General features: G+C 50.5%; 14 protein-coding genes across 14 annotated transcripts; 6 read left to right on the top strand and 8 right to left on the bottom strand.

The window, feature by feature from the left end:
• Positions 1–92: 92 nt before the first annotated feature.
• Positions 93–3,101, top strand: N7443_000706 (Zn(II)2Cys6 transcription factor; the record flags this gene model as incomplete). The annotated part of the gene is made up of 8 exons (XM_056880762.1): positions 93–147; positions 218–262; positions 320–835; positions 890–1,210; positions 1,297–1,578; positions 1,639–2,192; positions 2,259–2,722; positions 2,783–3,101. 8 exons carry the CDS (start codon positions 93–95, stop codon positions 3,099–3,101), a joined length of 2,556 nt encoding a protein of 851 aa, XP_056746000.1.
• A 665-nt stretch (positions 3,102–3,766) lies between these two features.
• On the bottom strand, positions 3,767–3,991 carry N7443_000705 (CDC26 family anaphase-promoting complex subunit; the record flags this gene model as incomplete). Its single annotated transcript, XM_056880761.1, has 1 exon — positions 3,767–3,991. One exon carries the CDS (start codon positions 3,989–3,991, stop codon positions 3,767–3,769), a length of 225 nt encoding a protein of 74 aa, XP_056745999.1.
• A 150-nt stretch (positions 3,992–4,141) lies between these two features.
• Positions 4,142–5,276, top strand: N7443_000704 (uncharacterized protein; the record flags this gene model as incomplete). Its single annotated transcript, XM_056880760.1, has 2 exons — positions 4,142–4,265; positions 4,372–5,276. 2 exons carry the CDS (start codon positions 4,142–4,144, stop codon positions 5,274–5,276), a joined length of 1,029 nt encoding a protein of 342 aa, XP_056745998.1.
• Positions 5,277–5,448: 172 nt separating this feature from the next.
• N7443_000703 (ribosome-recycling factor) lies at positions 5,449–6,291 on the bottom strand (the record flags this gene model as incomplete). Its single annotated transcript, XM_056880759.1, has 2 exons — positions 5,449–5,796; positions 5,863–6,291. The coding sequence occupies 2 exons, from the start codon at positions 6,289–6,291 to the stop codon at positions 5,449–5,451; spliced, it is 777 nt and encodes a 258-aa protein (XP_056745997.1).
• A 485-nt stretch (positions 6,292–6,776) lies between these two features.
• hscA (putative Hsp70 chaperone (HscA)) lies at positions 6,777–8,989 on the bottom strand (the record flags this gene model as incomplete). Its single annotated transcript, XM_056880758.1, has 7 exons — positions 6,777–7,045; positions 7,102–7,582; positions 7,656–8,363; positions 8,422–8,587; positions 8,653–8,779; positions 8,835–8,885; positions 8,944–8,989. 7 exons carry the CDS (start codon positions 8,987–8,989, stop codon positions 6,777–6,779), a joined length of 1,848 nt encoding a protein of 615 aa, XP_056745996.1.
• A 342-nt stretch (positions 8,990–9,331) lies between these two features.
• On the bottom strand, positions 9,332–11,261 carry N7443_000701 (bromodomain-containing protein; the record flags this gene model as incomplete). The annotated part of the gene is made up of 6 exons (XM_056880757.1): positions 9,332–9,732; positions 9,797–9,859; positions 9,923–10,445; positions 10,499–10,760; positions 10,814–10,998; positions 11,187–11,261. The coding sequence occupies 6 exons, from the start codon at positions 11,259–11,261 to the stop codon at positions 9,332–9,334; spliced, it is 1,509 nt and encodes a 502-aa protein (XP_056745995.1).
• Positions 11,262–11,788: 527 nt separating this feature from the next.
• Positions 11,789–12,310, top strand: N7443_000700 (cyclin-dependent protein kinase regulatory subunit CKS1; the record flags this gene model as incomplete). The annotated part of the gene is made up of 4 exons (XM_056880756.1): positions 11,789–11,892; positions 11,950–12,094; positions 12,155–12,213; positions 12,274–12,310. The coding sequence occupies 4 exons, from the start codon at positions 11,789–11,791 to the stop codon at positions 12,308–12,310; spliced, it is 345 nt and encodes a 114-aa protein (XP_056745994.1).
• A 310-nt stretch (positions 12,311–12,620) lies between these two features.
• On the bottom strand, positions 12,621–13,447 carry N7443_000699 (DsbA family protein; the record flags this gene model as incomplete). Its single annotated transcript, XM_056880755.1, has 5 exons — positions 12,621–12,698; positions 12,753–12,800; positions 12,850–13,248; positions 13,299–13,318; positions 13,369–13,447. The coding sequence occupies 5 exons, from the start codon at positions 13,445–13,447 to the stop codon at positions 12,621–12,623; spliced, it is 624 nt and encodes a 207-aa protein (XP_056745993.1).
• Positions 13,448–13,938: 491 nt separating this feature from the next.
• On the bottom strand, positions 13,939–15,312 carry N7443_000698 (uncharacterized protein; the record flags this gene model as incomplete). Its single annotated transcript, XM_056880754.1, has 4 exons — positions 13,939–14,569; positions 14,618–14,753; positions 14,802–15,127; positions 15,188–15,312. The coding sequence occupies 4 exons, from the start codon at positions 15,310–15,312 to the stop codon at positions 13,939–13,941; spliced, it is 1,218 nt and encodes a 405-aa protein (XP_056745992.1).
• A 265-nt stretch (positions 15,313–15,577) lies between these two features.
• N7443_000697 (DUF3844 domain-containing protein) lies at positions 15,578–17,061 on the top strand (the record flags this gene model as incomplete). The annotated part of the gene is made up of 4 exons (XM_056880753.1): positions 15,578–15,911; positions 15,973–16,133; positions 16,196–16,339; positions 16,459–17,061. 4 exons carry the CDS (start codon positions 15,578–15,580, stop codon positions 17,059–17,061), a joined length of 1,242 nt encoding a protein of 413 aa, XP_056745991.1.
• A 683-nt stretch (positions 17,062–17,744) lies between these two features.
• On the bottom strand, positions 17,745–19,126 carry N7443_000696 (E3 ubiquitin-protein ligase RNF103; the record flags this gene model as incomplete). Its single annotated transcript, XM_056880752.1, has 2 exons — positions 17,745–18,891; positions 18,981–19,126. The coding sequence occupies 2 exons, from the start codon at positions 19,124–19,126 to the stop codon at positions 17,745–17,747; spliced, it is 1,293 nt and encodes a 430-aa protein (XP_056745990.1).
• A 695-nt stretch (positions 19,127–19,821) lies between these two features.
• cyp3 (putative peptidyl-prolyl cis-trans isomerase) lies at positions 19,822–20,526 on the top strand (the record flags this gene model as incomplete). Its single annotated transcript, XM_056880751.1, has 4 exons — positions 19,822–19,885; positions 19,943–20,088; positions 20,142–20,279; positions 20,335–20,526. The coding sequence occupies 4 exons, from the start codon at positions 19,822–19,824 to the stop codon at positions 20,524–20,526; spliced, it is 540 nt and encodes a 179-aa protein (XP_056745989.1).
• Positions 20,527–20,821: 295 nt separating this feature from the next.
• On the bottom strand, positions 20,822–24,218 carry N7443_000694 (alanine--tRNA ligase; the record flags this gene model as incomplete). Its single annotated transcript, XM_056880750.1, has 6 exons — positions 20,822–20,995; positions 21,058–23,466; positions 23,528–23,563; positions 23,621–23,647; positions 23,714–23,859; positions 23,939–24,218. Coding segments are annotated over 6 exons (3,072 nt in total), but the record flags the coding sequence as incomplete, so codon positions are not given.
• Positions 24,219–24,270: 52 nt separating this feature from the next.
• Positions 24,271–24,899, top strand: N7443_000693 (uncharacterized protein; the record flags this gene model as incomplete). The annotated part of the gene is made up of 2 exons (XM_056880749.1): positions 24,271–24,370; positions 24,442–24,899. The coding sequence occupies 2 exons, from the start codon at positions 24,271–24,273 to the stop codon at positions 24,897–24,899; spliced, it is 558 nt and encodes a 185-aa protein (XP_056745987.1).
• Between the last annotated feature and the right edge of the window lie 836 nt (positions 24,900–25,735).

Genomic DNA, 25,735 nt, shown 5'->3' with positions numbered 1-25,735 from the left:
GCTGTTCTTTCCAATCCCGGGGCAGGTCCTTGCGGATACACTGCCTCTCCGATCGCCCGCCCTCCTTCCACCGTGCGATTGTCTCTCGCAACATGCAGAACTACTCATTTGCGCCCCCGTCGGGGCCTCCCCGCGAGGGCCAGAAAAGTACATCTCCCTCGTCCACTATCGCATCGACAGGAGGTCGGAATGACTGCTGACCACGGGATCTATCTAGACTACGTATTCGTCGACGAACATAATCGACACAAGAGACTGAAGGGTAAGTGAGGCCCAGCGCCGCATCACAACGTATGACTCCCATTCTAAGAGATGACAGTAATGCGGGCCTGCAATGGCTGTCGGAAGAGAAAGATCAAGTGTGATGCAGCCACAACCAATACATGGCCGTGCTCGGCATGCACGCGCCTCAAACTCGTCTGTGTTCCACCCACTATCGGACAGGACGGCGATTTTGGCCCCGATTCTCAAGGCATCGAATTCGACACTGCAGGTCCTTCCGGTGCTCCCGAGGGCTCTCATCACGCTTTTCCGGTGCCTCCAGCCTATCGAGACGGCAGCCAGGCGACCGTGGGATCTATGCCTTCCTACGATGGAATAGGCCTGTATCCTCAGTTTGTGCACGCTCCCCCGAGTCAAACCGGATTGTATAACGATATGCGGTCGCCTCCGATGGTCTCGCCACACCAGTCATATCAACAGCCTCAAATGTTTGCTGGAGCACAATCGTCTTCCTTAGGAACCGACCGCGCCGTTTATGTCGAAAGTGACCCTTCGACTGCGGAGAACCTCAGTGACGTTCTTGGAGAGCTGAAAATTGACGAGACAGGCATCGGTATGATTTCGTTCCCCGGTTGTTGACCCCAAATTGCTGACATGCCTTCTGTAGCCCCATATATTAGGAGGCAAAGAATGGACCGCACTGAGCCCGATGCACCTGTTCAAGATGACGTCGAGGAAAGGCTTCCACCCCTCAGCACAGGCGCGGGTGCGACAATCCGGATTCCTCCCGAACTTATGCCCTCAGACGACGATGTGATGAACTACTTCCAAATATACTTCGATGAGATCCACCCTTACGTGCCCGTCATACCGCGGGCTCATCTATACTATCAATGGCAGAACGACCGCAGCTCCATCTCCCCCTTCTTCTTGAGGCCTTGTTTGCATGCGCTGGCCGATTATCTGACGAGCCGGCGGAGGGCGCTCAGTGGCTAGCTCTGGCAAACAGTGAGTCCAATATCCATTCCTTGATGCGAGACCTGCAATTGCTGACGTGTTTCTTACCTCTACCAGGGCACGAGACTAGCTTCATGGATGTTCCCCGTTTAAGTACTATTCAAGCTCTTCTTCTCTTACTGAAAGCCAGGGAGTCTTTGCCCAAAAAGGGCTATTACTACCGATCCTGGCAGACCGTCAAGACAATTGTCTCAATGGCCAAGGATCTGGACATTCACGAGCATTACAGTACCCATTCCGAAGGAAGACCGTGTGAATTGAGCCCAATAGAATGCCTCGTGCACACTCGAGTATGGCAGGCCCTTTTGGTGGTGGAAGTGATGATCGGAGCACCTCAAGGTGAGTTGCAGTCCTGTGTTCCAGCAATTTTTCTTAGTCTATAATCTAACATCACCCTAGGCCGCTCCGACTACGGCGTGGACCCTGAAACCGTTGATATGCGTCCGACACTAGACATCAGGGGTCTCGATCCGTACGAGATAGAACGATCCCGACAGTATGCCTATTTCGTTCGGAACGCACACCATATCCGCATTATTACGGATATCTATCACAAGGTCAAGAAACAGAAGGATTGGGGAGCCAATCCTCAATTTGTGCAGAGAAATCCGCTTTTTGCGGATTGGCTTCGTAGTTTACCAGGTGATCTGCAGGTCAACTACCCAGCCGACGGCTTGCCTCCTTGGATCCCCTCTCATTTCGTGGGCAATATGCATTCTCACTGTCATCTTGCAATCATTCTCCTACACCGTCCGCAGCTTTTAGCCTCCCAGTCCTTCGCGGCTGGGGGCGACTGGAGAGTCCATTTCTCCCTCTGCTATTCTTCAGCAAAGAATATCTGCCGGTTACAGGAAGCAATTCTCGAGAGATTTGGGCTTTCCGGTCTTCTCTACATGCAAAGGGGGATTAATTTCGCCATCTATTGTGTCCTCACCTGCACTATGCTTCACTTGGTAAGTGAGGCAATTTCTTTTGTCTACCTAAATAAAGAATGAATTCCCCTCTGACGCTACATGCAGATTGCAATTACTTCTCCAGATCCCGAGTTCAACTCCGACGCTCGTGAATTTTTCACTCGCCACATGCGCATCCTAGAGCGATGCTCTACAGCCTGGCCTATGCCCGAAATTCAGGCACAGATCGATTCATTGAAGCTAGCTTTCTCCGCTGACACCAGTCGTCCATTTGAGCTGAAACCGAGTTTCCCATACGGAAGTCCCTCGGAGCCCTATCAGCCCAGTCCGCCTATGGATGCCCACTATCATCCACACCTGAATCAGGTGTCAAGCAATGTCCAATCCAGAGTGGGTTTCAACACACATCCCATTACTCCTCCGATTTCCGCTGGTGCTGAAGACTCGAAGTCCGATACATCCTCTCAGTTACAATCTCTTGGAATGGTGCCCCATCAAGCACCTACCACCCACCCTCTAGACGCTCCATTGGTTGATGAAAACAGCTGGGATCCGACCCGCATTATCAAGTATGTGACTGACATTCGGGGCATTCGGGGCACTCGCTGACTTTCCTTTCCTCCGCACAGTCAATGGGATATGGCTTTCTCCGTGAACCCCTCCACAGTCTCCACCAGCTCTCCCCCGATGCCGATGAACAACACCCCGCAACCCATGTCAAATTTGGTGAATCACCAGTTTCCAATTCAATACAATTCGCCTTCCAAGGTGACGGTCGCGCCGACCCAGTCTGTGTCACCGCCGCAGTTCCAGACGCCACAGGTCGTTTTTAGCGCAAGAGATTGGCAGCAGAGTGTGGCGAGTGTGTATGATCCCCAGGGGTTGAAACGACGATGGAATTATCCAGTAGACCTCGACTCTGACAACATGACCAAACGACGAGGCTAAGCCTAACGGCCTTCTGCTCGACTTCGAATCAGCCTTCCACCTTATCCATTCTGTCCATCGTGGACACTCATTGTCACGCCTAGAGGTGCCTATTTTGTCCCTTACTGTTTGTTTGTATTCTTGATTCCCCTGTTCACTCTTGAGGTCTTTTGTTTTTCATGTACATGTCTTGCGCCGCAGTGCATACACGGCGCTCTTGAATCACACTTGAAACAGGGCACCTTTCATCATTGGTTGACTTAAAGGGAATATCGGATTCATGAATCCTCTTGTACATCAAAATTAGTATTGATTTGAATTAACTCTGGATAGATGGGATCTAGAATCGACAGATGTGGTTCACTTGACTTCCCTGATACCTCTATCAAGCATCAATATCCAAAGCAAGAAGAAAAAGTAAATGAGAGTCCATGTTAGATGGAACGCGGTCCTTATTGATCACAACCATGGGATTCTTCCGTTCGTCGAGGCTCTCGAGGGATATATTATCCTTGAAGAATCATGAGCCCAATCTCAACCCCGTATTGTACTGTTCAGAAGCTGGCCACGTGGAGCCTTCTGAAGGGGTGAGATCAAGGGAGAATCGGTTGTGCGGAGACTTGGGCCTCGGGTTTATGTTAGGGCGTTGATGAAAGAGCCAAAATATGCACAGCACACCTACCCGGTCAACCACGTCGACCGAGACCGATCCTCTCCTCGCGAGATCGAACTATCCGCGCCTTGTCGCCGGGAAGAGGTTTCAATTCATCGCTTGGATCGAAGTTGGGATTGGAGTTGGTCTTCCCTTGTTCTGGATGTTTGTTTTCCTCAATCTTGCGCAGCCGTGCCTCTTCAAAGGCTGCAATATCTTCAGATGTTATCGTAATGGCCGTTGGCTTGCGGCGGAGCATGATGACGGTGAATGAGGAATTGAGGAATAAGAAAGAGTTGCGTAGTCGAGGGCGAAGACAAGGGACTTCTCCGAGATCACGTGAGATCACAGTCTTCCCAAAAAGTTGCACTTCCGTGTTTCGGCCTTCCACCACATCCTCGAGCACAAGATGATTCGGCCACATCTCAGGCAGATTGCCCTGTACAGGGACCATGCTCGATTGGGATTGTCTACAGCCGTCCGTTACTTTTCCGTCTCCCGGGTCGCTTTGGAAGGCCAGGACCAACCATTTCGTATGTTATTCATGCCCTTTGACGCCGCTCGTCAATATGGCCCCCAATCCCTGGTTTATATGACATGTGTGTACTTCAATCATTGCTTACACCGGTCATACCATAGGTCAAAATGGACCAAGCCGAGGTTCGGCACCTTCAGTATCTCGCGGTCCCCGAACATTGACAAAACCCTCAACATCTGGTACCCAAAATCGAGGCCGCCCTGCCAAAGTAATTGATGCCAGGTCTTTTGCCGCACCGCGAGCGGATGGTGACTCGCCCAAGATCATTCGCAATCCCAGACTCCGAAATATTCGACCCGGCAATCAGGCACAAGGTCGTAAGTCCAAACCTGCGGCCTCGAAGAAAGCAGCTGCGAAAGGTCGAAAGCAACCTCGCTCTCGAGGCCCTAAGAAGTTCGAGGTGGATGAGGGCGAGGAGTTGTGTGCGGCCGAGATCCAACAGATTGAGCAGGACCAAGCAGCGAAGGCTCGACCAACCCCAGTCCGCTATGAGCCGCGGGATATCAACTTTTCTACACTAAAGGAGACTTGGCCTTCAATTCCCACGGATACCAATGCTCGCTCAGCTGCGGTCCTTGAGAAGCTCTCCGTTCTGAGTGGACGTATCCCGAATGGATATATCCCCCCCTATGAGTTGGGAAGGCGGATCTGGAAGGGTCAGAACGTTCTGTTCGAGAACGAGGCTGAAAAGATTGAGGCCATGCAGGAAGTCAAGCGCCTGGCTCAGCTCCGAGCAGACAAAATGTCTCAGCGAAAGGGAGACCTTGTGGAACCTCGTGAGGTCAAGTTCGGCGCCATCAATGCCGAAGACACGAAGACGTTGATGGAGACATTTGCCCAAGGGAGATACCCCACCCTCGAAGCTAGCAAGAACCAGTCAGCCGTCCTCGGCGAGGTCATCAGAAACCTCCGAAACAACGGGACATACCAGACAGCGGGCAAGCGCCCCCAGTTTTTGGCCAAGGTCGAGTCCCTCCTGTCCTCGAGTCGTGTGAAGCGCACATGAACAATGATCTGTATAATATGTGGGGTTTTTGCGAATCGGCTCGTTTCTCTTCCCTAGGCGGCCTTGTTTCCATTCACTCGTGTCTTCTTTTTTTCTTTTTTTTTTTTGCGGGCCAAAAGTCCTGTACCTAGATTACAATGTAACTGTGACTATACTACTACAACTTGGCAATTTATGTCTGCTCCAAAGTCTTTCTTGCGGCCTCAAACATGTCCTTGACATCTTTCTGGCCTTTGTCTGTAGCTTTTTCCATCTGATCGTGCGCCTTGCGGACATCGTCTGGACGCGCTAGCTTTTTCTTCTGCATCTCTTGGAGCCGCCTGTGCAGAGCCCCCCTGCAATCACGAACAGTGCTTGCAGCCTTCTCGAACGCCTGTTTGGCAGCCCTGACATTCTGGTCACGGGATTCCTTTGTCGGCGGGGGGATGGGGATGTTCAGTTGAAGTGGATTATGGGCGTCCGGCTGTGGAGTTAAGGACAAGTTTGAAGATACGATCGCCGAGGTAAGCGGTTTGATATGCTGGAAAAGAAAGACTGGGTTAAGAACGCGAACTGCAAGCGCGACAGGCCAAAGAAGTCAACTCACCTCTTCTTCGGCGGCCAGAATGGTCACCATGCGCCCTCCTTTTGGTACGACCTGAGCGAGATCTCCCAGCTTGACCGAGTCCTGGGCATCTTTGCCCAGCTGGACTTTTAGTCCCTCAAGGGAGGCGGTATTGAATCGCCCTCCGGCGCGAAGCTTCGACAGGTCGTCCTTCAAACGAGAAATGGCGGCTGCGATGCCATTCTGCAATTGTGACTGATCAAAAAGATCTTCAGATGCCTCGCCAGAGTTGAAGACCGGGTCCGGGGTGGGAGCATTTTTCGCCTTGTCCTTCTTTTTGTACAAGGCGGGGGAATTGCCAAAGCTCCGAGATTGCCGGGGAACTGGAGGACACGAGAGATACAATGGTCGCGCAGCCCGCAATGGAGCCCGTAGAACAAGACGTGGTAGTTGAGCTGTGATGCGCTGCATGGCGTGGGGGATGGAAAGTTTGAAAATTCGGGAGGTGGGAAAATCATAGTCTGAACGAAGCTAAAAGAGCTTACGCACTTGATTCTTTTTAAGTCCTTCGCGACATACTTCTCGGCACTTGCTTGAATATCTTTTCACATTTCTTTTTGTTCCTTTCCCAAAGGTCTCCTTCCCTATAAAATCGAATCTGTCTTAAGATATAGAACGGTACGACATGCAGTTCAGAGGATGGATACGTCAGACGGTATTAACGGAGTTCGTCACACATTAAATTTGCAACGTCGATCTTCGTCTACATAAGGCATACTTTTTGGAAACAAAGTAGGAAAGGAAAAAGGAAAAAAAGGAATACTGCGCCCAAGCTGCCCGGCTTCAAACACATAAGCATGGGCCAACGCTGCCCCGAGAAAATCTATACGGGCGCGGGCGCAGGCCTGAAACCAACATTTCCGATGGGAGTCGTTGTCCTATGTTCATCTCTTCGTTTAGCGAGTGGCCATGGCCTTGGTGATAAGGCGCTTGAGGGCCAGCTCCTTCTTCTTGAGGTCCTCGGGGGTCGAGTCCTCGATCTCGAGCTGAGCCATGGCGTCGCTAAGGGCGGACTCGATCTTCTCCTTGTTACCGCGCTTGAGCTTCATCGACATGCCAGGATCGGAGATGATTTCCTCAACACGAGAAATGTAAGACTCGAGCTGCTGGCGGGACTCGAACTTCTTGGTGAAAGCATCGTCGCTGGACTTGAACTTAGCAGCATCTAGAAAACGGGTTAGCATCTTATCAGGACAGACAAGGAAGACATTGGAGACTTACCCTCAACCATCTGCTCGATCTCACCGCTGGAGAGCTTGCCGACAGCGTTGGAGATGGTGATGTTTGCAGTACGGCCGGAGGACTTCTCGGTGGCAGTGACCTTCAAGATACCGTTGACGTCGACCTCGAAGACACACTCCAGAGCGGCCTCACCAGCGCGCATGGGGGGGATGGGAGCCAAAGTGAACTCGCCGAGGGAGGTGTTGTCAGCGCAGTTGGTACGCTCACCCTGGAAGACAGGGAACTGGACGGTGGTCTGGTTGTCAACGACAGTGGTGAAGGTGCGCTTCTTGATGGTGGGGACGGTCTGACCACGGTTGACGACCGGTGCGAAGATGTTACCCTCCATGGCGACACCGAGGGAGAGAGGGACGACATCAAGGAGGAGAAGATCAGCAGTCTCGGCGGAGGTGGCCTTGCCGGAGAGGATACCGGCCTGGACGGCAGCACCGTAGGCAACAGCCTCATCGGGGTTGATGCTCTGCACAAACTCATTAGCCACTGTAAAGAACGATGACAGTATCCTGTCAAGAATACGGTTGGACAAAGCTTACCTTCTCAAGCTTCTTGCCGTCGAAGAAGTCGCTAAGCAGCTTCTGGATACGGGGGATACGGGTGGAACCACCGACAAGGACGATCTCGTCGACCTTCTTCTTCTCCATGCCGGAGTCCTTCAGAACCTGCTGGACGGGCTCCAGGGTACCAGAGAAAGCCTTGGCGTTCAGGTCCTCGAAACGAGCACGAGTAATGGAGGAGTTGAAGTCCTCGCCATCGAAGAGAGAATCGATCTCAACGGTGGTTTGGGTAGCGTTGGACAGAGTACGCTTAGCACGCTCGCAAGCAGTACGCAGGCGACGGAGAGCACGGGCATCACCGGAAAGGTCCTTGCCAGTCTTGCGCTGGAACTCCTTCTTGAAGTGGTCCAAGAGGTTGGTGTCGAAGTCCTGGCCACCAAGGTGAGTGTCACCAGCAGTAGCCTTGACCGTGAAGACACCACCCTGGATGTTCAGAAGAGACACATCGAAGGTACCACCACCCAGATCGTAGATCAGGACGTTGCGCTCCTTCTCAGTCTTGCCGGAGCCCAGACCGTAGGCGATGGCAGCAGCGGTAGGCTCGTTAATGATACGGAGAACGTTCAGACCGGCGATGGCACCGGCATCCTTGGTAGCCTGACGCTGGTTATCGTTGAAGTAGGCGGGAACAGTGATGACAGCCTTCTCGACAGTCTTTCCGAGCTTGGTCTCAGCAACCTCCTTCATCTGTTTCCGTTTATTAATATTTTGAGATTCCCGCACACAATGAATTTTCACAACGTACCTTCATGAGGACCATGGAGGAGATCTCCTGGGGAGTGAAGGTCTTGTTCTCACCGAGGTACTCAACCTGGACGGCAGGGCTGCCACCCTGGTCGACAACCTTGAAGGGCCAGGACTCGACATCCTTCTTGACAATGGGGTCATCCATGCGGCGACCGATCAGACGCCTGTTTTTTTGTAACTCGAGTCAGGAACATAGTCAGAGTAATTTTGTTGTGTTACCGAGACTCACTTGATATCGAAGACGGTGTTCCTCGGGTTCATGGCGGCCTGGTTCTTGGCGGCCTCACCGATCAGACGCTCCTTGTCGGTGAAGGAGACGAAAGAGGGGGTGGTGTAGCTACCCTGGTCGTTGGCGACTGAACGCTTGGTCAGTATATATAGCACGGAAAATTTCAGGTTCAGAAAACGCACTGATCTCGACATTGGTGCCCTCATAGTTGGCAACGCAAGAGTAGGTGGTGCCTAGATGTCAAAATAGTCAGTTCTGTAGCATGTAAGGTAGATTGACAGAGAGACCGACCAAGATCGATACCGATCGCCCCGTCGTACACCGGAAGGTCCGCCATTGTGATATTGAGTTGGTGGTAATTGAAGAGTGGGAAAAGGTGGGAAAGAGGGGGGTTTTGGACGGGTCGAAATTTTTTATAAACGCTCTGCCACACATGGAAGGGCAGAAAATTTTTCGGGAGCGGTGAGTCACGTGTGGAGGCGTGGGGTTCCACTTTCGAATTCGATTTTCGACTTTCAAAGTACAAATACACTTTGTGAATTCACGGATCCTGAAAATTCAAAGAAAGAAAGAGGCAAATAATAGAAATTGTGCAATATGGAAGTGTCCCTGTGGTTCCAATACTCGCGGATTACTTTCGCTCCTCTACGGGGGTGACATTTCCAGAATGACCCCTCCATCACCGCAACAGATTGAAAAAAATTGTCACTCGCTCGTAGTCCACATCAGAACCTGGAGGTCCAGATTTTGGAACGCCCCGAGCCGGTCCTGAAATTGCTTCTAGATCGACCTTAGTTGTGCCCGGATGGAGTTGGATGTCATACGCCAGCGCAGATGCATCACCAGACGGGTGCAAACGTTGCATGCCCATTAGGGCGACAATCTTGACCTGCCGCTGGGCTGTCCCAGCGGCCAGTGTGGGCCTAACTCTCATCAAATGGCACGACGAGGGAAGGCTGACAGTAATGGTTTGCTGGGAAAGAGTAGCAGACGGGGGTATGTCCAGACACAGGTCGCGTTCCAGAGACAACGAGGGATGAGTGAAGATTTGAACGTTGCGAATCAATGCAGAATTAGCATCTACAGCACAGTCAGCGGAGCTATTCCTTTCAATTAACTTATTTCAGAATCGAGATCAACCAACCTTGACCTGGTCGCCTCCAGAGAGAATCCAATGGTGATGGCTCATGTGTTTGTTGAAATGGTGCTATAAGGGGGCAAATAGTCAGCACAGGCGCGAGACAAGGAAGATGTGATGGGGTAGCCTTACCGTCGTATGAGGAAATTCCGCTGGTTAAGTCCAAGAGAGACCCATGAAGGCCATGGGAAGGACGTGTTTCGGCATGCTGGGAGTGTGCCACCGGATTCTCGTCTTTTATTGGGCCAGTCGTATCCCGTCCATGAACGGGTACATTGTGTAGTTGCTCTGATACGGATGGAGTCGTCGCAGCGCTGGATTTAGGACTTCCCACATGTCGTCGAAGTGACCTCGTTCGAGGAGACATTTTAGGCGCATCAACATCTTGACTTGCCGAACCGGCTCTGACAAGGTCTTGTTGTCGTTTCAATGATTCATTATCAACTGTGACACCGGGTTGCGGGCCGTCATCCTTGAAAGGTGTCTCGGAGGTCTGCCCACGCATCTTCAGTGTTAACTTGGATGCCGCCGATTCCGGGTTCTTCGCCCCCATTTTTAATTTAATTCGAGGCGTTTCGGTTTCGGGATGGCCATCTACCTGAATGGGAACTGGAACGATCTTTTTGGCTTCTGCCACCCGTCGTTTAAAATGTCCCTGGTTCGATGTCAGTGCGAAGAGAACAAACGTAGCGCTGGGCAAAGACTTGCCTCCAGAACGCCAGCGAGAACCGAGATTTCGCTTCCATCTTCATTGTATTCTCTCGCGTTCCGCCAGATATAGCTGACTTCTTCTTCGAAAGATTGCCATGTGGGGTATGCAGTCACTTTCGAGTGCTTCTTGCGGCTATCGGTGCCGCGAACCTTCTTCTGAATACTCCGCAACGACACTGGGTGGTGGATAATTTCATAGTAGTCTCGGTAGATGTTGCGATCGGGCTTGCCAATAAATGGATAGGCCACTTCGTCTCCACTTGGAGTTTGTCAGTTGCCATGTATAGGCTGTCGTTCCGTCGTGATACTCACTCCGCATCTTTCAACCGGGCCAACTCCGACATAATCTTGTCCTGTGCTGCTTGAAGGCTGTCGCCCTCAAAGTTGATTTCGGTCTCTTCCTCATCCTGGGACACCGAGCTCCCGCCGACTTCATCCTCATCCGCTGGATTAGATGATGCATGATTGGCTTCTTCGACGTCCACGAGGTCATCATCCTAAAACATAGGTGCGTTAGCGATCTGAATCAACACAGGGTGCGAAAAAGGTTCATTTTTAATCGCGCAGGATGCTGCGTAGCAACACGACAACAGGTTTGATTGAGCCACGGCGACTGCGTGCTGCGCATCGGGGGTAGCTCCAGCATGTAGGTCGGGGCTCGGAGCGCAATAACGCGGCGACTTACAGACACTTTGCGGCGCTTCCCGCGGGTCCTCAGTTCAGGTGAAGCCGCAGCTGCCACGCGCCGTTTGGTACTCATTGTAAATTATGCGCAATATCGAATCGCAATTGCAATTGAGGGCAGGACAGGAAGGATAGGGTGAGTTCATACCTCGACGTGTGCAGACGCGCGCTGCGATCGTCCAATGTGGAGCCTGCCGCCTTAGGTAAGTATTTAACAGTGGTTATTGTATTACCGTAATTTATATCTTACCGGGTAGTGTCAGAGGAAGATAATGGAATGATACAGTATTGTTACACAGTTCTGGGATTCCCAAAACAAATGGACAAAACAGAGGGGCCTCAGGCATGAGATTCTGTTCCCCTCGATTTCCCATTTCCATTTTCCGCGTCCCGCAAAACAAACCCGAACTCTCCAAAACACCCTATCGAGCCGCACGTCCACAATCTCTTCCAATCTTCTTCGTCTTGGATATTTTCTGTATGTCTGCAACCCCCTCTATGACTCCCTTCTTCCAGTTTCTGAATTTTGCGTTGACCGTGCCACGTGCGAAGCAGACATTCCCCTCTTCCCCCTCTTCCCCGCGATCCTCTCTCGTCTTTCCAATGGAGATCGATCCCAGCAGACGAAACAAGAAGCCGCGCCTCTTGCTGGAGTCGGAACGCGAGCGTCTCGATGAATTCATTGACTCCATCCACTACTCGGCAAGGTAATGGCGGAATCCGGTCCGCTCCCATCGCGCACCGAAACTAACTCGGGGGAATAGATACTCAGACGACAAATACGAATATCGCCATGTGCAGCTGCCGAAGAACATGCTCAAGAAAATCCCCACGGACTATTTCGACAGTTCCAAAGGCACATTGAAATTGCTGTGGGAGGAAGAATGGCGAGCGTTGGGCATTACACAGGTGCGTTCGTTCTGGTTCTGGGCTGGTTGCGATGATTTCTAACGTGTGTGTCGATACCAGAGTTTGGGATGGGAGCATTACGAGGTGCATGAACCGGAGCCTCATATCATGCTTTTTAAGTCGGTCATTCTCGATCCTCGACCGTCCCAAGTTCACGCTTTTGCTGACTCTTTACTTAGGCGTCCTCTCAACTATCAGCCCCCAATGGGTCAATAAACTCGTCACGAATTGGTGATGCTGCGTTTAGAAATTGACACCCTCCCCTTCGCTCAGACACAAGCTACTCTGATCGGGTTTGTTGTGGGGGTTTTTTTTTTATAAGATGAACATGCATCGTCAGTATGTTCACTAGGGTCGACAACAGCTTCGTAATGGAAGTTCTGGAATGAGACATGATTTGTTTTCCCCTTCACCTCCCCTCGGACCGGCTTGGCTCGGGCTCCCTATACGTGCAAACAGAAACAAAAAAAAAAAAAAGAAAAAGATATGCAGCTTATCCAAGATGCGCTCAATGGTGTTCTTGACATCAAACCACATTCTGGGCAAGCCACTCTCCCCATTGAGCTGCTGTGAAACTGCTACTGATGCCCCGTTCTTCCACGCCCTACATTGAACATCAGTACATTCGAACTCATCTTCCGGGTGTCATTCATCTTACATTGAAGAAAACGGTCGGTGATACATGAACACCCACCACTCGATCCGCCTGGGAGTTTTAGAGAGTCGGTACGATGGGAAGGAGCTGGAGTTCCTACCTTGACCATCAACTTGATGTCATTGGTGACCTGGTTCCCAATGTTCAATTGGCCGTCTTCGCCAGGCGATTCGGGGATTTCCAACAGTTCCAAGACCTTTCTCTCATCCAAACCGACAGATCCTGCTATCTGAGCCAGTCGCTCATAGGTCTTGTTACGGGTCTCATTCACAAGGCTCACATCGAAGAATTCGGTCTGGCACTTGAACAAGGCCGCACTAAACTCCCAAAACTTTTCCGGTGCCAGTCGAAGAACGGCTGCTGCAGCCTCGTGAGTAAGTGTGGAGGATGGATGCCACGGCTGGATATGTTGACGGAAGATCACCTGGAGCTGAGGGCCATACTGCTGAGAGATTATCGGGCCCAGCGTGTTAAATGTATTGAACATTTTGGCGGAGAACTGCAAAATGTCTTAGTGGGCGCAGAGGTCGATGCGAGCGTGTAACTGACAGGGCACACATAGTCGAGGTCTAGACTCGATTAGCTTGTTTCTGGGCGTAGATAGAAAATGCGGACTCACACATTTCGAGCGTATGCTGTGTCTTTCGAAATGTCCCGGCAGGGAGCTTGAGCCCTGCGAACTTAGGAGGAACCGACATAGTTGCAAAAGGTGTCGAAGTAAGGAAGGTGAAGGGCGGAGCGTGAAGTACAACTGAAGACCGTCACTACCCCGCAACACCTAAGCCGGATAAGCTGCGGTGCATGTATGACGAATCGTGTTCGCAATTGAATAGTCCCACGGTAAAACTAACCGCAAGATCGTATCAAGTTTAAATAGCTCAAATCTCATCCAACTAGTGGCGTCATCTCATCGAAAGATTTTTCTGTCAAAGATTGATGAAGCTGCGTATGGAGTGACCGGTCGCCTTAGTTTTACGCTACGCTACTTATACGGGATTTTTCTCGTCAACTTTTCAAAATCCATGTACAGGACTAGATCCTTTAGCTACTAAACTGCAATCAGAGTTATCAGCGTTAAGAGTGAGGTACTCATCAAGTGAAAGCAACAATCCTACCGCTTCAAGTAAATTCAAATGGTATAATCATATATCCAGAGTGTCAGGCTCAACACCCGATGTTCCTACATACATCACTGGCCACCAAGTGCTCGCTGCTTCCTAGGATTCAGGTCTTTCAATTCCATTTCGACCGTACGCCATGCCGACTTAGATGGATCATACTCACCGCGGACTTCGAATCGGCAGAACCCGTTGGGCCCCTTTATGCCCACAGGGCCAGAAATGAGAAAGGTTCCACGGCGAGGTGTCCGCTTCATTCGAGCTCGATACGCATTCAATTGTAATTTAAATGCGATTGAGGCCAGGTGTAGATCCGAGCCGGGGCCCAGGTCGGGTAATGGAAGTCTTTGCAACGAAGAAATTATGGAAGATGGATGAAGTTCTGGGTCTCCGGTGGATGGTGCGCTTTCTGAAGGCCCATCCAAGATAGGGGGTTGCAGTTTTGGCTGCTCTTGGGGGCTCAGAGGATTGAGCCTTTCGTTCCTTGACAGAACATAACTTTCATTCAGAGACTCCAGAGCATCAACCGGCTGCTCTTGGGGATTCCTGAGGCGTTTCACCTGTCTCATGAGTAGTAAAAAATATGCGTCTTTGATTGCAAGTGCTACGTGCACAGGCTTCATGAATGTCTGTAGTCTGTCACCCATGTCGGGATCTAGAGGTTTTGTGACCCAAGATACTCCCTCGTCTGTTATCTCGAGTCTTTGCTCAATTAGCACTGAGAATATCATTTGACCGGAGTGAACATACCCGGATCGAAGGTATTCCGGAGGAGCGCGAGATGGAAATTGATGAACAAGCCAGAACCCGGTCAAAGAAAGAGGTCCGCCGAGGAGTTGGGACATCCGACTCGAAGCACTTTCCAAAACAAGAGATGCGAGTTCATCTGGAACTGTCAACGAAAGCACGATTGTTTCAAAATTCTTTGACATACCTCTCAAATTTTGAAGCTTCTTCCGATCCTTAGACAATTGAACGAACGCTTGCCATTCTGGGTCCGACGCGGCATACAGCTCACCTTCCCGCAATCGGGACCAGGTAAGTGGGATGAACATAGGCGCCCCATCTTCCGTATCCTTATTACTTTCCTCGTCCGTTAATTTTTCGGTGTCTCTGGGGGGTCGGTGAGGACCAGTCTCCTCAAAGCTTGACTCGAGGGTTGAATCGTCGTCGTGGGTATCGTCATCAAATCGAACCAGGACAAAAGAGGTCCACAAATGAAACGCGGCACCATAGAGGAAAAATTTTGTGAAGAAAGACCTACAAATGTTATCCGTTAGCACCCAATCATGATCCTGAAGTCAGTGTTCATAGACTCACCGTAGCCAAGGCCGCCTGAATCTCACATGCCGGACGGTCGGAGGGGCTGCGAGGGTCTGGCGAAGGCCGGTGTGGAGAGAGAAGGCGCGCGATTGACTTCGGAGCAGATGCTTGAGCCGAAGCATTGAGATTACCCAGCGTGGAATAAGGTCAGGAAGAACCGGGAGTGAAGATGCGAGTGCTGGAGATTTGGGGTGTGTCCCATCCACGTGATATCTTATCGCAACGGGGTGGACTGCGGAAGTCCACGTACGATCGAAACACTCTCGTTGCTCCGAATCATAGACACCCCCTCAAAACCACGATCATTCTGCGAAGTCTATTTTATGGCCGTCACAGCAATCGTTACTTCCCCCCTGTCCTGATCTCTTCTCGATTCCATCCTACAAAATGCGCTGGGTCTCCAAGCTCCTGGCCCTGGCGGCGACAGGTGCATTGGGGACGAATGCTCTGGAAACCTCAATTTTCACCTTTCCTTCTGACGGTGAAGGCTACAAGAGCGCTGTTCCCGAGCAACAGATTGTATCGGAAGATGTTGCCCGACTTATCCTAGAGCTTCGCGGCCATTCTTCTCTGGCATCGGTCCTTGGTCAAGTGGAGACAGATGCCGTTGGTCATCTAAATCAGTTTGCCGATGCTCAATCCACCCTTTTCGGTGGTTCTGATAGCAATGAGTCTCCCGGGAAAAGCATCATCTTCTTCGAGGGTGTTAATCAGGAAGTCGGTATGTGAAAAGGCACCTTCAAATTGAGCTTTCAGCTGATGACGACCTTCCTTCGCGACAGGCCTGAGACTACGGAAGAAGCAGCCTCACAGCCTCATAGTTCCTCATAGTTCCTCAAATCTGGCCGATGATTCACTAGAGTCTCTTGTGGAAAACGATAGCAATGGCAAACACTGCATCTATCTCAAGGATGCCAATGGGGTGGATTCGAATACTGCTCAGGTACCATTCCTCTTGCGACATTCAAGTCATATCATCTTCACCAACTAACTACGATGACTTAGTCTGTCAATGACTGTCTCCTCGTGGATCCTGTTCTCGCTCATGCAACTGGCTTGTTTGGCCCTAATCTTCTCGACTTGATCGGGTCAGTGGAAACTTGGGTCAGCAAAGATCAACAGACAACCGCTTCAAGGCTTTCACTTAAGGTATGAGACCTTACACACACACACACTCTCTCTCTCTCTCTCTCTCTCTCTCTCTCTCTCTCTCTCTCTCTCTCTCTTTCTCTCTCTCATATCAAACCCTTATCTAATTTTATTACCAGGCGAGCTCCAATGATGATGTATTCGTCATCAAATCTCTTCAATCAATCATCCAGTATCTGGCCAAGCAGTCCTCATTGAGAAATCGAGAAATCACTGCTGTACTTCTACCTGACACTCAAGGATCTCGAAACTCTGCGCAGATCCTTAGGCGAGACTCGAGAGTCTTGTCTAGATCATCTGCATCGGGTGCACAAGATGCACTTCGGAGATCTGCTCAAGACCTGCCCCTTCACTCGAATCTTGCCCCTGTTTGTCATGTCTCCAACTCATCTTGTGCTGAAGCAACAAACAATTGCTCTGGTCACGGGTCTTGCTATCTGAAATATGGATCTGGTGAGGAGGGATCTACTGGCAACTGCTACGCGTGTCGATGCCAGCAAACAGTGGTGCGGAAGAGTGATGGCACCATTCAGAAGATCCAGTGGGGTGGACCTGCCTGTCAGAAGAAAGACATTAGCTCACCTTTCTTCCTCATTGCTGGTGTCAGCGTCTTGGCAATTCTTATGGTGGGTAGCGCTATCGGTATGCTCTTTAGCATGGGGCAAGAGGAGCTCCCCAGTGTGATAAGTGCTGGCGTTGGTGGATCCAAGGCACAATCATAAGCAATTAGTCTTGGTATTTCTTGGGAAGAGAGGGGAGGTCTTTGATTTCCTTTGTTTCGTCTTCACGGGCCTCTTTGCTTTCAATGCACATTTGTCTATGCCAGATTTTGTCGCTCGGTCCATTACTTATCTTAATGAAACCCTGGCCAGAAGTTATTCGCAACATGGAAGATTGTTTTCGTGTATTTACAATCGTTGAATTCATCAGGACTGATAGCTTTTTTGTGGATGGTAGATGGTATTCATTTAATGTATGTTGAAAAAAGCATCCCGGGGTAAACTGAAGTCTGAGCCATGATCCATCCAGTCTCCGGCATTGTCAATTGGTGGATCATAAGTCACTGGAAGTCAGTCCCTTCCCATTTCTGAATATCCAAGGCGCCACGGGGACCAAAAAAAAAAAAAAAAAAAAAGAAAAGAAAAGAAAAAAAGGGGGTGGAAGAGAGAAAGAAGCAAAATGTGCCCGACATTGTCTCGTGCATATAGAATGGCCAGGTCCAGAGATAGAGAAGTCGTAGCCCGCGGACTCCCCGGGCCCGCCACCGCAAGTATTGATTAATTACAAATAGCCAAGTCATCAACAGTAAAGCTGTGCCAACCAAACATTCCAGATGTTGGTTCGTACATGCAAAGAGGTTCCAGGGTGAAGGGTTCGTAAATGGTCAAGATATAGCACTGCAAGTTCAAGTACCTGCTTCAAGCTGGCCGGGAGTACGAGGTTGAGAAGCCGCAGCCTCGGATTCTCGCAATGGCCTCTCTCCTGTTCTGGCAGGGGTCCGAGAAGACTGCCCGCGGAGACGAGCGGGAATAAATCGCGACCACTTAGACTGGAGAGGTGATGCACTTGAGTCTTGAGGTTCGCTATGCATTCGTCTTTGGCGCTCTTCTGCCTGCGGTGACCCAGTAGGTCGTTCGAGAGATGCCGGTTGGAATAGCCGGCCAGTAAATGCCATATGTACTCTGAATGGATATGCTTGGCTCCCTGAGTGAGCAGCGCGAGAGGGTCTGGCGATAATGTCCGGACGGCTTGAGGCGGCGCGACGTCCTTGGCGGTCAGAGGCAGATGCCATTTCAGCTGCTTGTGAACGGGGCTTGGGGACGTAGTAGTCAGTCTTGCACAGAGGACAGCAGGCCCTCCGGCTGGTCAGCCACGGATCGACGCAGGATGCATGGAAGGCATGTCCACAGGTGAGTCCTCGTATGTCGTCGTCGTCCTCAATGGTGTCAAGGCATATTGCACAAGAATCGCCAGGATTCGGAAGCAATTCCGCTGGAACGGCTTTTCGAATATGATCGCCTTCCTCGTCATCATCTTCTTCAAGGTCAATCGACTCGTTGACTAGTGAATGCTGCCATTTCTCTTCTGCAGCGTTTGCGTCACCTTTCGTCGGGGGATCTTCTGTTGCTGCAGGAGCCTTCTCTTCCGTTGACAACACGCGTACTTCAGAAGCCGAGTTGGGGTATTGGGCATGAACTTTATTAGAATCCATCAGTCCTTGCTGGGGCGGGGGCGATTTTGCATTCGTGGAAACATCGACCGGCGCAGAGACGACTGCGCCATCATCTTTGAGACTCTGCGGTCTGCTGTTGGGGGCGATAATGCCACCTTCCGTTGGTAGGCCTTGATTGGCACGCGATGACCTCCATACTTTGTATTTCACGAGTGGGAATCGCTCATTGACTTCGTCCATCGTCATGAGCTTCTTTTCTCGTCGTCTACGATGAGCACGGGGCATGGCCACTAGGTCGATTGGCTCTCCTGTCTCCTCGCTGCGCAGCTGACGATTTCGTTGATTGTAGCGGAAGCAGTATTTGACCCCGACGATAATCCTATCGCATGATCAGTCTACGGGTCCCATGCGGCTTTGGAATTGTCGTGAAGTTCCGTCGTCTAGTTTGAAGAAGACCGAAAGACTTACCATAAATTAGTGAAGACGACACCAAATCCGAGGGCAACGAAAAACAGGAGAGGTGAGCTTGTCGCATTCGAACCACCGCCACCACCCCCGCTGCCGCTGGTAGTGGTCGCGGCGCTTCCGGCTGAGGAGGTCGTCGATGGAGGCATTTCGAATGTAGGAGAATGTGTTAACAAGTATCGTAGGGTGTAAATCGAAAGGTCCCGGTTCGAGTTGTGGTGTCAAGTTCGTCCAAAAAAAATCGCTCCTTCTTTTGACCGATTAATCCACAAACAGCGCTCGGGTCAGCGTTGCGATGATGAAACGCTCGGGCTTATTAGTGCAATGAACTGCACGCGGTGGACAGAAGACCACTACGAGATTGAAGATAGCACATGGATCGACAACGGGGTGCAAGGGATACGCAAAGCACTGGGAAGTTTGTGTCGCTTGCAGTGCTTACGGGGATCGATAAGCCTGGGTCATAAACATCAGGACGAGGAGGGTAAATACGAAGGGGGGTTGGGAAGGGAGATGTCAAGGGTCAGGAGCAAGAAGGCTGGATGCATGCGGATGTTCAACTTAGGTGAGGATAGTTATGCCTGAGGCTCCTCAGTCACGGGAGTGCAATCCCTCGATCGTCGCTATACCCAAGAGAATATAGCAAAATGCCCCCTATTCCTTGTTGGATATGTAAACTCTCAATTCTTATTTGTATGGCTGGTGTCATCTGAGGCAGAACCGCCATCTCTTTGTGCACATTCTGAAGTTGAATGCGGGCCATAAAACGGGGTTCCCGAAGATCGGATCGTAGGCAACTTTCTTCTAGCTCTCTCTCTCTCTCTCTCTCTCTGCCAACATCACCATGGCTGAGTCGAGCGCGCACGAGGCCACCAATCCGGTGGTCTTTTTTGATATCGCCCTCGCAGGTAAGCTCTGTTGAGAACATGGAAATATAAATTCTGCCAGGATGCTAAATGTCGCAGGCGAGCCACTGGGTCGAGTGAAAATGGAACTTTTTGCCAACGTCACCCCACGTACTGCAGAGAATTTTCGGCAGTTTTGCACTGGCGAAAGTAAAAACCCCAAGGGCCAACCGCAGGGCTACAAAGGATGCAAGTTCCATCGAGTTGTGCGTGACAAAAACATTCTGGCGCATCATATACGTACTCATATCTCTTCCAGATCAAGGACTTCATGATTCAAGGAGGAGATTTTATCAACGGAGATGGAACAGGAAGCTGCACGATATATGGAACTCCGAAGTTCGCCGATGAGAATTTCGTGCTGAAGCATGACCGCCCGGGTCTCCTCAGCATGGCCGTGAGTATCTGAGATTCTCTCACGTTTGGAAGTCTCCCTGCTGACTCGTGGTCAGAATTCAGGCCCAGATACGAATGGTTGCCAGTTTTTTATCACAACTACGGCAACACCATTTCTAAACAACAAACATGTGGTTTTCGGCCAGGTCATTGATGGGATCGATGTCGTGCGCATGGTCGAACACACTCGAACCACGCGAGACAAACCTAACCAAGATGTAACGATTGTGCAATGTGGAGAAATGTAGAGAAGCCGTGTCCCAGTCGCAAGATGCAATATGCAAGGTGCAGTCCTTTCTACGAGCTACGATGAGGCCGAGCCTTAGATTAGAAACCAAGACGAAATTACAAACTTAAACAGAAATGACTTCAATTTGATTTAGTATATCAAGGAACTTAAATTTTGTTTTTATCTCTTTTCTTCGTCCTCATCTTGCCAAGCTGCAAGATAAAATAGACCAAGCCACAGTAGAACCAGGCGCGAATGTTGTCACTGGATTCAACCGAGAAGGACATAGAAAGGGGCCCATGGGCTAAGCCAATCTACAGCTTAAATTTACTCAGATAATCCGAAGCGAGCGAGATAGCTTCATCAATCTTGTCGGGGTTGATGCCGTTCCCAAGAGACGTCTGTCCCTTCCCTCCGGCCTTGCCGCCAACAGCGCTAGAGACAACGGCAGCCCAGTCATTCGCAGAAGCACCCTGATCACCGAGCTCCTAATATAGATGTTAGCAACCGAACCGCTTTTCCAGCGGCATCAGAGGGGCTGGGCACTCACCTTGGACACGTAGCAGCCGTGAGAAACTCGGGTCTGCTCAGAGTCAACCGCCATAACATACACGTTCTTGTTCTGCATCTTCGACTTGACGTGATTCAGAGATTCGCTGACGGCCTTGGCGCTTGCCGCCATCGGAAGCTTGACAACAAGCCAGGATGAGTTCTCATTTTCGGGAGACTGGAAGTAAGATGTGATTGTCTCCACGGCCTTCTTGGCCTCCAGCTTTTGCTGAGCTTTTTGGCCATCAAGAACCTGCTTGTTGATCGCGGTGAAACGCTCGCGGAACTTGGCCTTCTGGACAGCGGAGATTGTCAGCTGGTTAAGATCGACTTGGACCTGCTTGGCCTCACGCTCCTTTTCGGGGCCGAGGGGCATTGCGTCCAAGTGGTCAAGACGCTTTCCGAACTCCGCGGCAACTCGCTGCACCTCATGGGCATCCTCTCCGGTGACAGCAATGATGCGGCGAATACCTTTGGCAATGCCGTTTTCTTCCAGAACAATCAAATCTTTTATATCTCCGGTTTTTTGAACATGAGTGCCACCGCAGAATTCAATGCTGACTTGCTCCCATCGTGGATCCTTCACGTTTTGCAGAATCTCTTCCAATTCGACACCAACAGAGACGACCCGGACAGGGTCCGGGTACGTCTCACCGAAGACAGCTCTGACGCCGGAGATCTGTTGCGCAATTTCCAGTGGAACATCTTGCGAATAGACGGCGCAATTCTGCCGAATGTATTCGGTGGACTTCGCCTCAACCTTCTCCAAATCGGAATCAGAAACTGCCGCCTTGTGAGAGAAGTCAAATCGAAGCTTCTCGGCTGCTACAAGAGAGCCTTTCTGCTCGATACCATCACCCAGGACCTCTCTTAATGCGAAATTGAGGATGTGTGTACCGGTATGGTTGTTCCTGATGGGCCAGCGACGAAGCTCATCGTACTCACAAATCACAGAATCGCCCACGGAGAGTGCTCCATACTTCATGAAGCCGGTGTGGAGAACGTATCCTGCATAGACTTGGACGTCGCCGACCTCAAGCTCGGCCTGTCCATCAATAATGATTCGACCACTATCGCTTTCTTGGCCACCTTGTTCGGCATAAAAATTGGTGCAATCGAGGATAACACCCAGCTGCTCCCCATCGGGGGCTTCCCCGGTACTGTTGTAAAAATTCTTTCCATGGTAGATAGCCTTAACGTGAGCCGTGATGTTACCCTTGCCGAACTTGGCAGAATCATCCGTTTTCGTGAGATCATCCATCTTCTCCAGCTTCGAGAGGTCATGGACATCGAGCTTGACGGCGGTTGATGCGGCCTTCTTCTGGCCCTTGCTGGCCTCCTTGGCCTTCAACCGTGCTTCCTCGAACTCGGCATCGTCGATACGAAGACCACGTTCCTCAGCCATGATCTGAGTGAGATCGACGGGGAAGCCGAAGGTATCATACAGTCTCCAAACGTCCGCACCATGGAGCTTATCAGTGCCCTTGGCCTTGGATTGTTGAGCATACTGTTCAAATTGACGTTCACCTCGGTCCAAGGTCTTGGCAAATGAAAGTTCCTCCTCATCCAGAATCTCCATCACATCTTGCTGCTTTCTCTTCAACTCAGGGAACATGCCCCCGAGCTGATCGATGACCGTTGGCACGAGCTTCGAGAAGAAATTGCCGATGTCAACCTGGAAATACTTGCGAGCAAAGCGGGAGCCTCGTCGCAACACTCGACGGATCACGTAGCCACGGCCCTCGTTATTAGGAATAACACCGTCCGAGATGGCGAACATGAGCGTCCGGACATGGTCTGCAACGACACGATAGGCGGTGTCAATGCCATCGACATCTTCAGTTCCAAAAAAGCCTCGATACTCTCGAGCACCGGTCACATCCTGGATAGCTTGGAAGATCGGGGTGAAGACATCGGTATCGTAGTTCGAAGATTTGTCCTGGAGGATCGAAACCAGGCGCTCGAAGCCCATGCCGGTATCAACGTGCTTGTTGGGAAGAGGTTGCAAGCTACGGTCTGCTTCGCGATTATACTGGATGAAGACATTGTTCCAAATCTCCAGCACATTCGGATCGTCCTGGTTAACCAAGTGAGAAGCATTGCGACCACCAATGCGATCATAGTGCACTTCACTGCAAGGACCACACGGACCTTGGTCACCCATCTCCCAGAAGTTGTCCTTCATGTTTCCAGGAAGAATATGGGATTCAGGAACTCCCACTGATTTCCAGAGTTCCTTTGCTTCGAGGTCGGGCTCCAAGCCACCAGCCTTGTCACCCTCGAAGTAGGTGACGTAGAGACGGTCGGGCTGAAGTCCGTAGACCTTGGTCAAGAGGGTCCATGAATACGAGATTGCCTCCTCCTTGAAGTAATCACCGAAACTCCAATTGCCGAGCATTTCGAAAAATGTCTGTTGTGAATGGTCAGCTTCATTACAGGTCAAACGCTCGATAGCGCCGGGTGAGACTCACATGGTGGTAACTATCCTTGCCCACATCATCCAGGTCCTACATAGAGCTAGTCAGGAGGGGTTCCAGCATGGCATTTGAGATATTGTCACCCACATTGTGTTTTCCGCCAGCACGCAAGCACTGTATCATTTTCAGGTCAGCAAAAAAACACTACCGAAGCGATATCATGGATTGCAGCGGTGCTACCTTTTGCGAATTCACCGCACGCCGCAGCTTTGCAAAGTCTGATTGCGGGTCCACGGTGCCCAGGAAGATGGACTTGAACTGGTTCATTCCAGCATTGGTGAATAGGAGAGTCGGATCCGACAAGGGAACCACGGGAGACGACGGAACTGCCAGCGCAAAATAGAGAAAGAGTTAGATCAACCGGGTGGAAGGAGGGGGCGTAACAATCGCGGGGTCAAAGCCCACCAAAGGTATGTCCATTCTGTTTGAAATAGTCGAGAAAGGTGTCTCGGACCCGATGCGCGGTCCATTCAGAACCGGAACCATTGTCGGAAGCCATCCTGGCAACGGTGCGAAAAGAGGTGGTTGTGGTGTGGGCAAAGCGAGGAGGGTGGAAGGTTCTGGGAAGTCGCGCGAGACGAGGATGAGTCAAAGCCAGCTCCCCCCCCAAGAATCCCAGAAACCCGCATCGAGCAACCGCCCACTGATGATGATCGGGACCTGCTTCCCACGCCGCAACCTTCTTCACTAGTCGCAGTCTGGTCAGTGCAAAAAACCACAGGGGGTGAGAGGTGTGGATGGCGCGGAGTGATGAGAAAACCAGCAACAAGCGCCCCGCGGAAGGTGACCCCGACGGCGCGCAACCACTGACAAAGCGATTCGGACGTCTCCAGATCGGTAGGTGGCCTCGTTCGCGTGGTTGCAATGGATCAAGTTGGATCAAGTTGACACATTCTTGACTCGCGCAGATAACGATGTGTTCTCCGGTGCTCGGGCCAGTCGCGATGGCTCCCCTTACCGGCACTCCCCGAGCCAGCACGATGTGATGTTGTTGGACGACACCAAACATACCACCTACATCCACAGTTTGGACCAAGAGCTAGCTGAGCCTGATCTTCCTGACGAGGGTCTGGTCATCTTACCACTCGCCGCCAGGATGATGTCTGTGCCGAAATCCATCCTTTCCAACTCTTCACCAAAAGGCAAAGAAATGGTTCTATACACAGAGCCCACTTCTCTGACAGTCCCCAAGGATAAGGACACTGTGCGAAAGGCCATTTTGGAATCGAGGGCCCGGGCTCGTGCAGAAATCAAACACCTTTCTAGTCAGTCGATTGATGTCGATTTACCTCGTCCGAATCAAATCGTGCCCGATGCGACCACATCTTATGACGACGATCCAATGGACATTGATTCTGATCCTTGACGGTCATTGCCTACTCTCTTGGGCCTACGCTAGCTGGGAACGTAATTGCTAGGATACTGCCTTCACTTTACATGCACGTTTTAGGGTAAGGCTTCGAGCGTCAAAGAGGCTTACTGGGATGATCATGTTCGGCTACACGCATTGTTATAACATAAATATCCATAGATGAAGATTGGGAATTTATATACTCATCTTTCCACGAAACGAGGAGACAACAAACAAGAGTCTCAATGAATCGAGGAGGCCAGCTTCATCGGGATGGCGCGATTCATATTGTGATAGTTGGCTTATCACCTAGTATATATACTAATGCAGTCGATCTCTCGTACCGAGAGATCTGGCTATGACCTTTTTAGTCTATGGGTTAAGCGCGGGCATTAGCGTGTGAGATTCCAATATCAAAATATACTAGAGCAATATCCCTGCTTATCTTCATACAGTACGTACTGCTGTTAAGGCTATCATAGACTAGGTAAGGGAATAGATTAATAAAATATAAGGCGCTCGCAGAACGTCACTGGATTATTCTAAGATTAGTATTTATACTTATTCTTTTGTATTATATTTGAGCTAAGGAATAAGATAGCTGTTAAAGATAGGCTGGACTAGGTAAAGGATAAGATTATGAGGCACGACAATTCCAATTTGTATGATGAATAGAACTGAACTGATCCTTGCAGAAGGAAAGTGAACTAAATATATATATCTTCTATATTAAGATCCTTATAAACTCTACTCCTATCTACATAGTAGAGAATAAAATCTTAATTCTAAATTAAAATAGAATTACGCCTTTAGTTTCTTTATAAAGCTATTATAACCTTAGCTTAAGAGAT

The sequence above is a fragment of the Penicillium atrosanguineum genome (genome assembly GCF_028827265.1).
Source record: "Penicillium atrosanguineum strain IBT 20685 chromosome Unknown utg000001l_segment0_segment0, whole genome shotgun sequence".
Lineage (NCBI taxonomy): Eukaryota > Fungi > Ascomycota > Eurotiomycetes > Eurotiales > Aspergillaceae > Penicillium > Penicillium atrosanguineum.
This window is presented reverse-complemented; position numbering and strand designations above follow the sequence as displayed.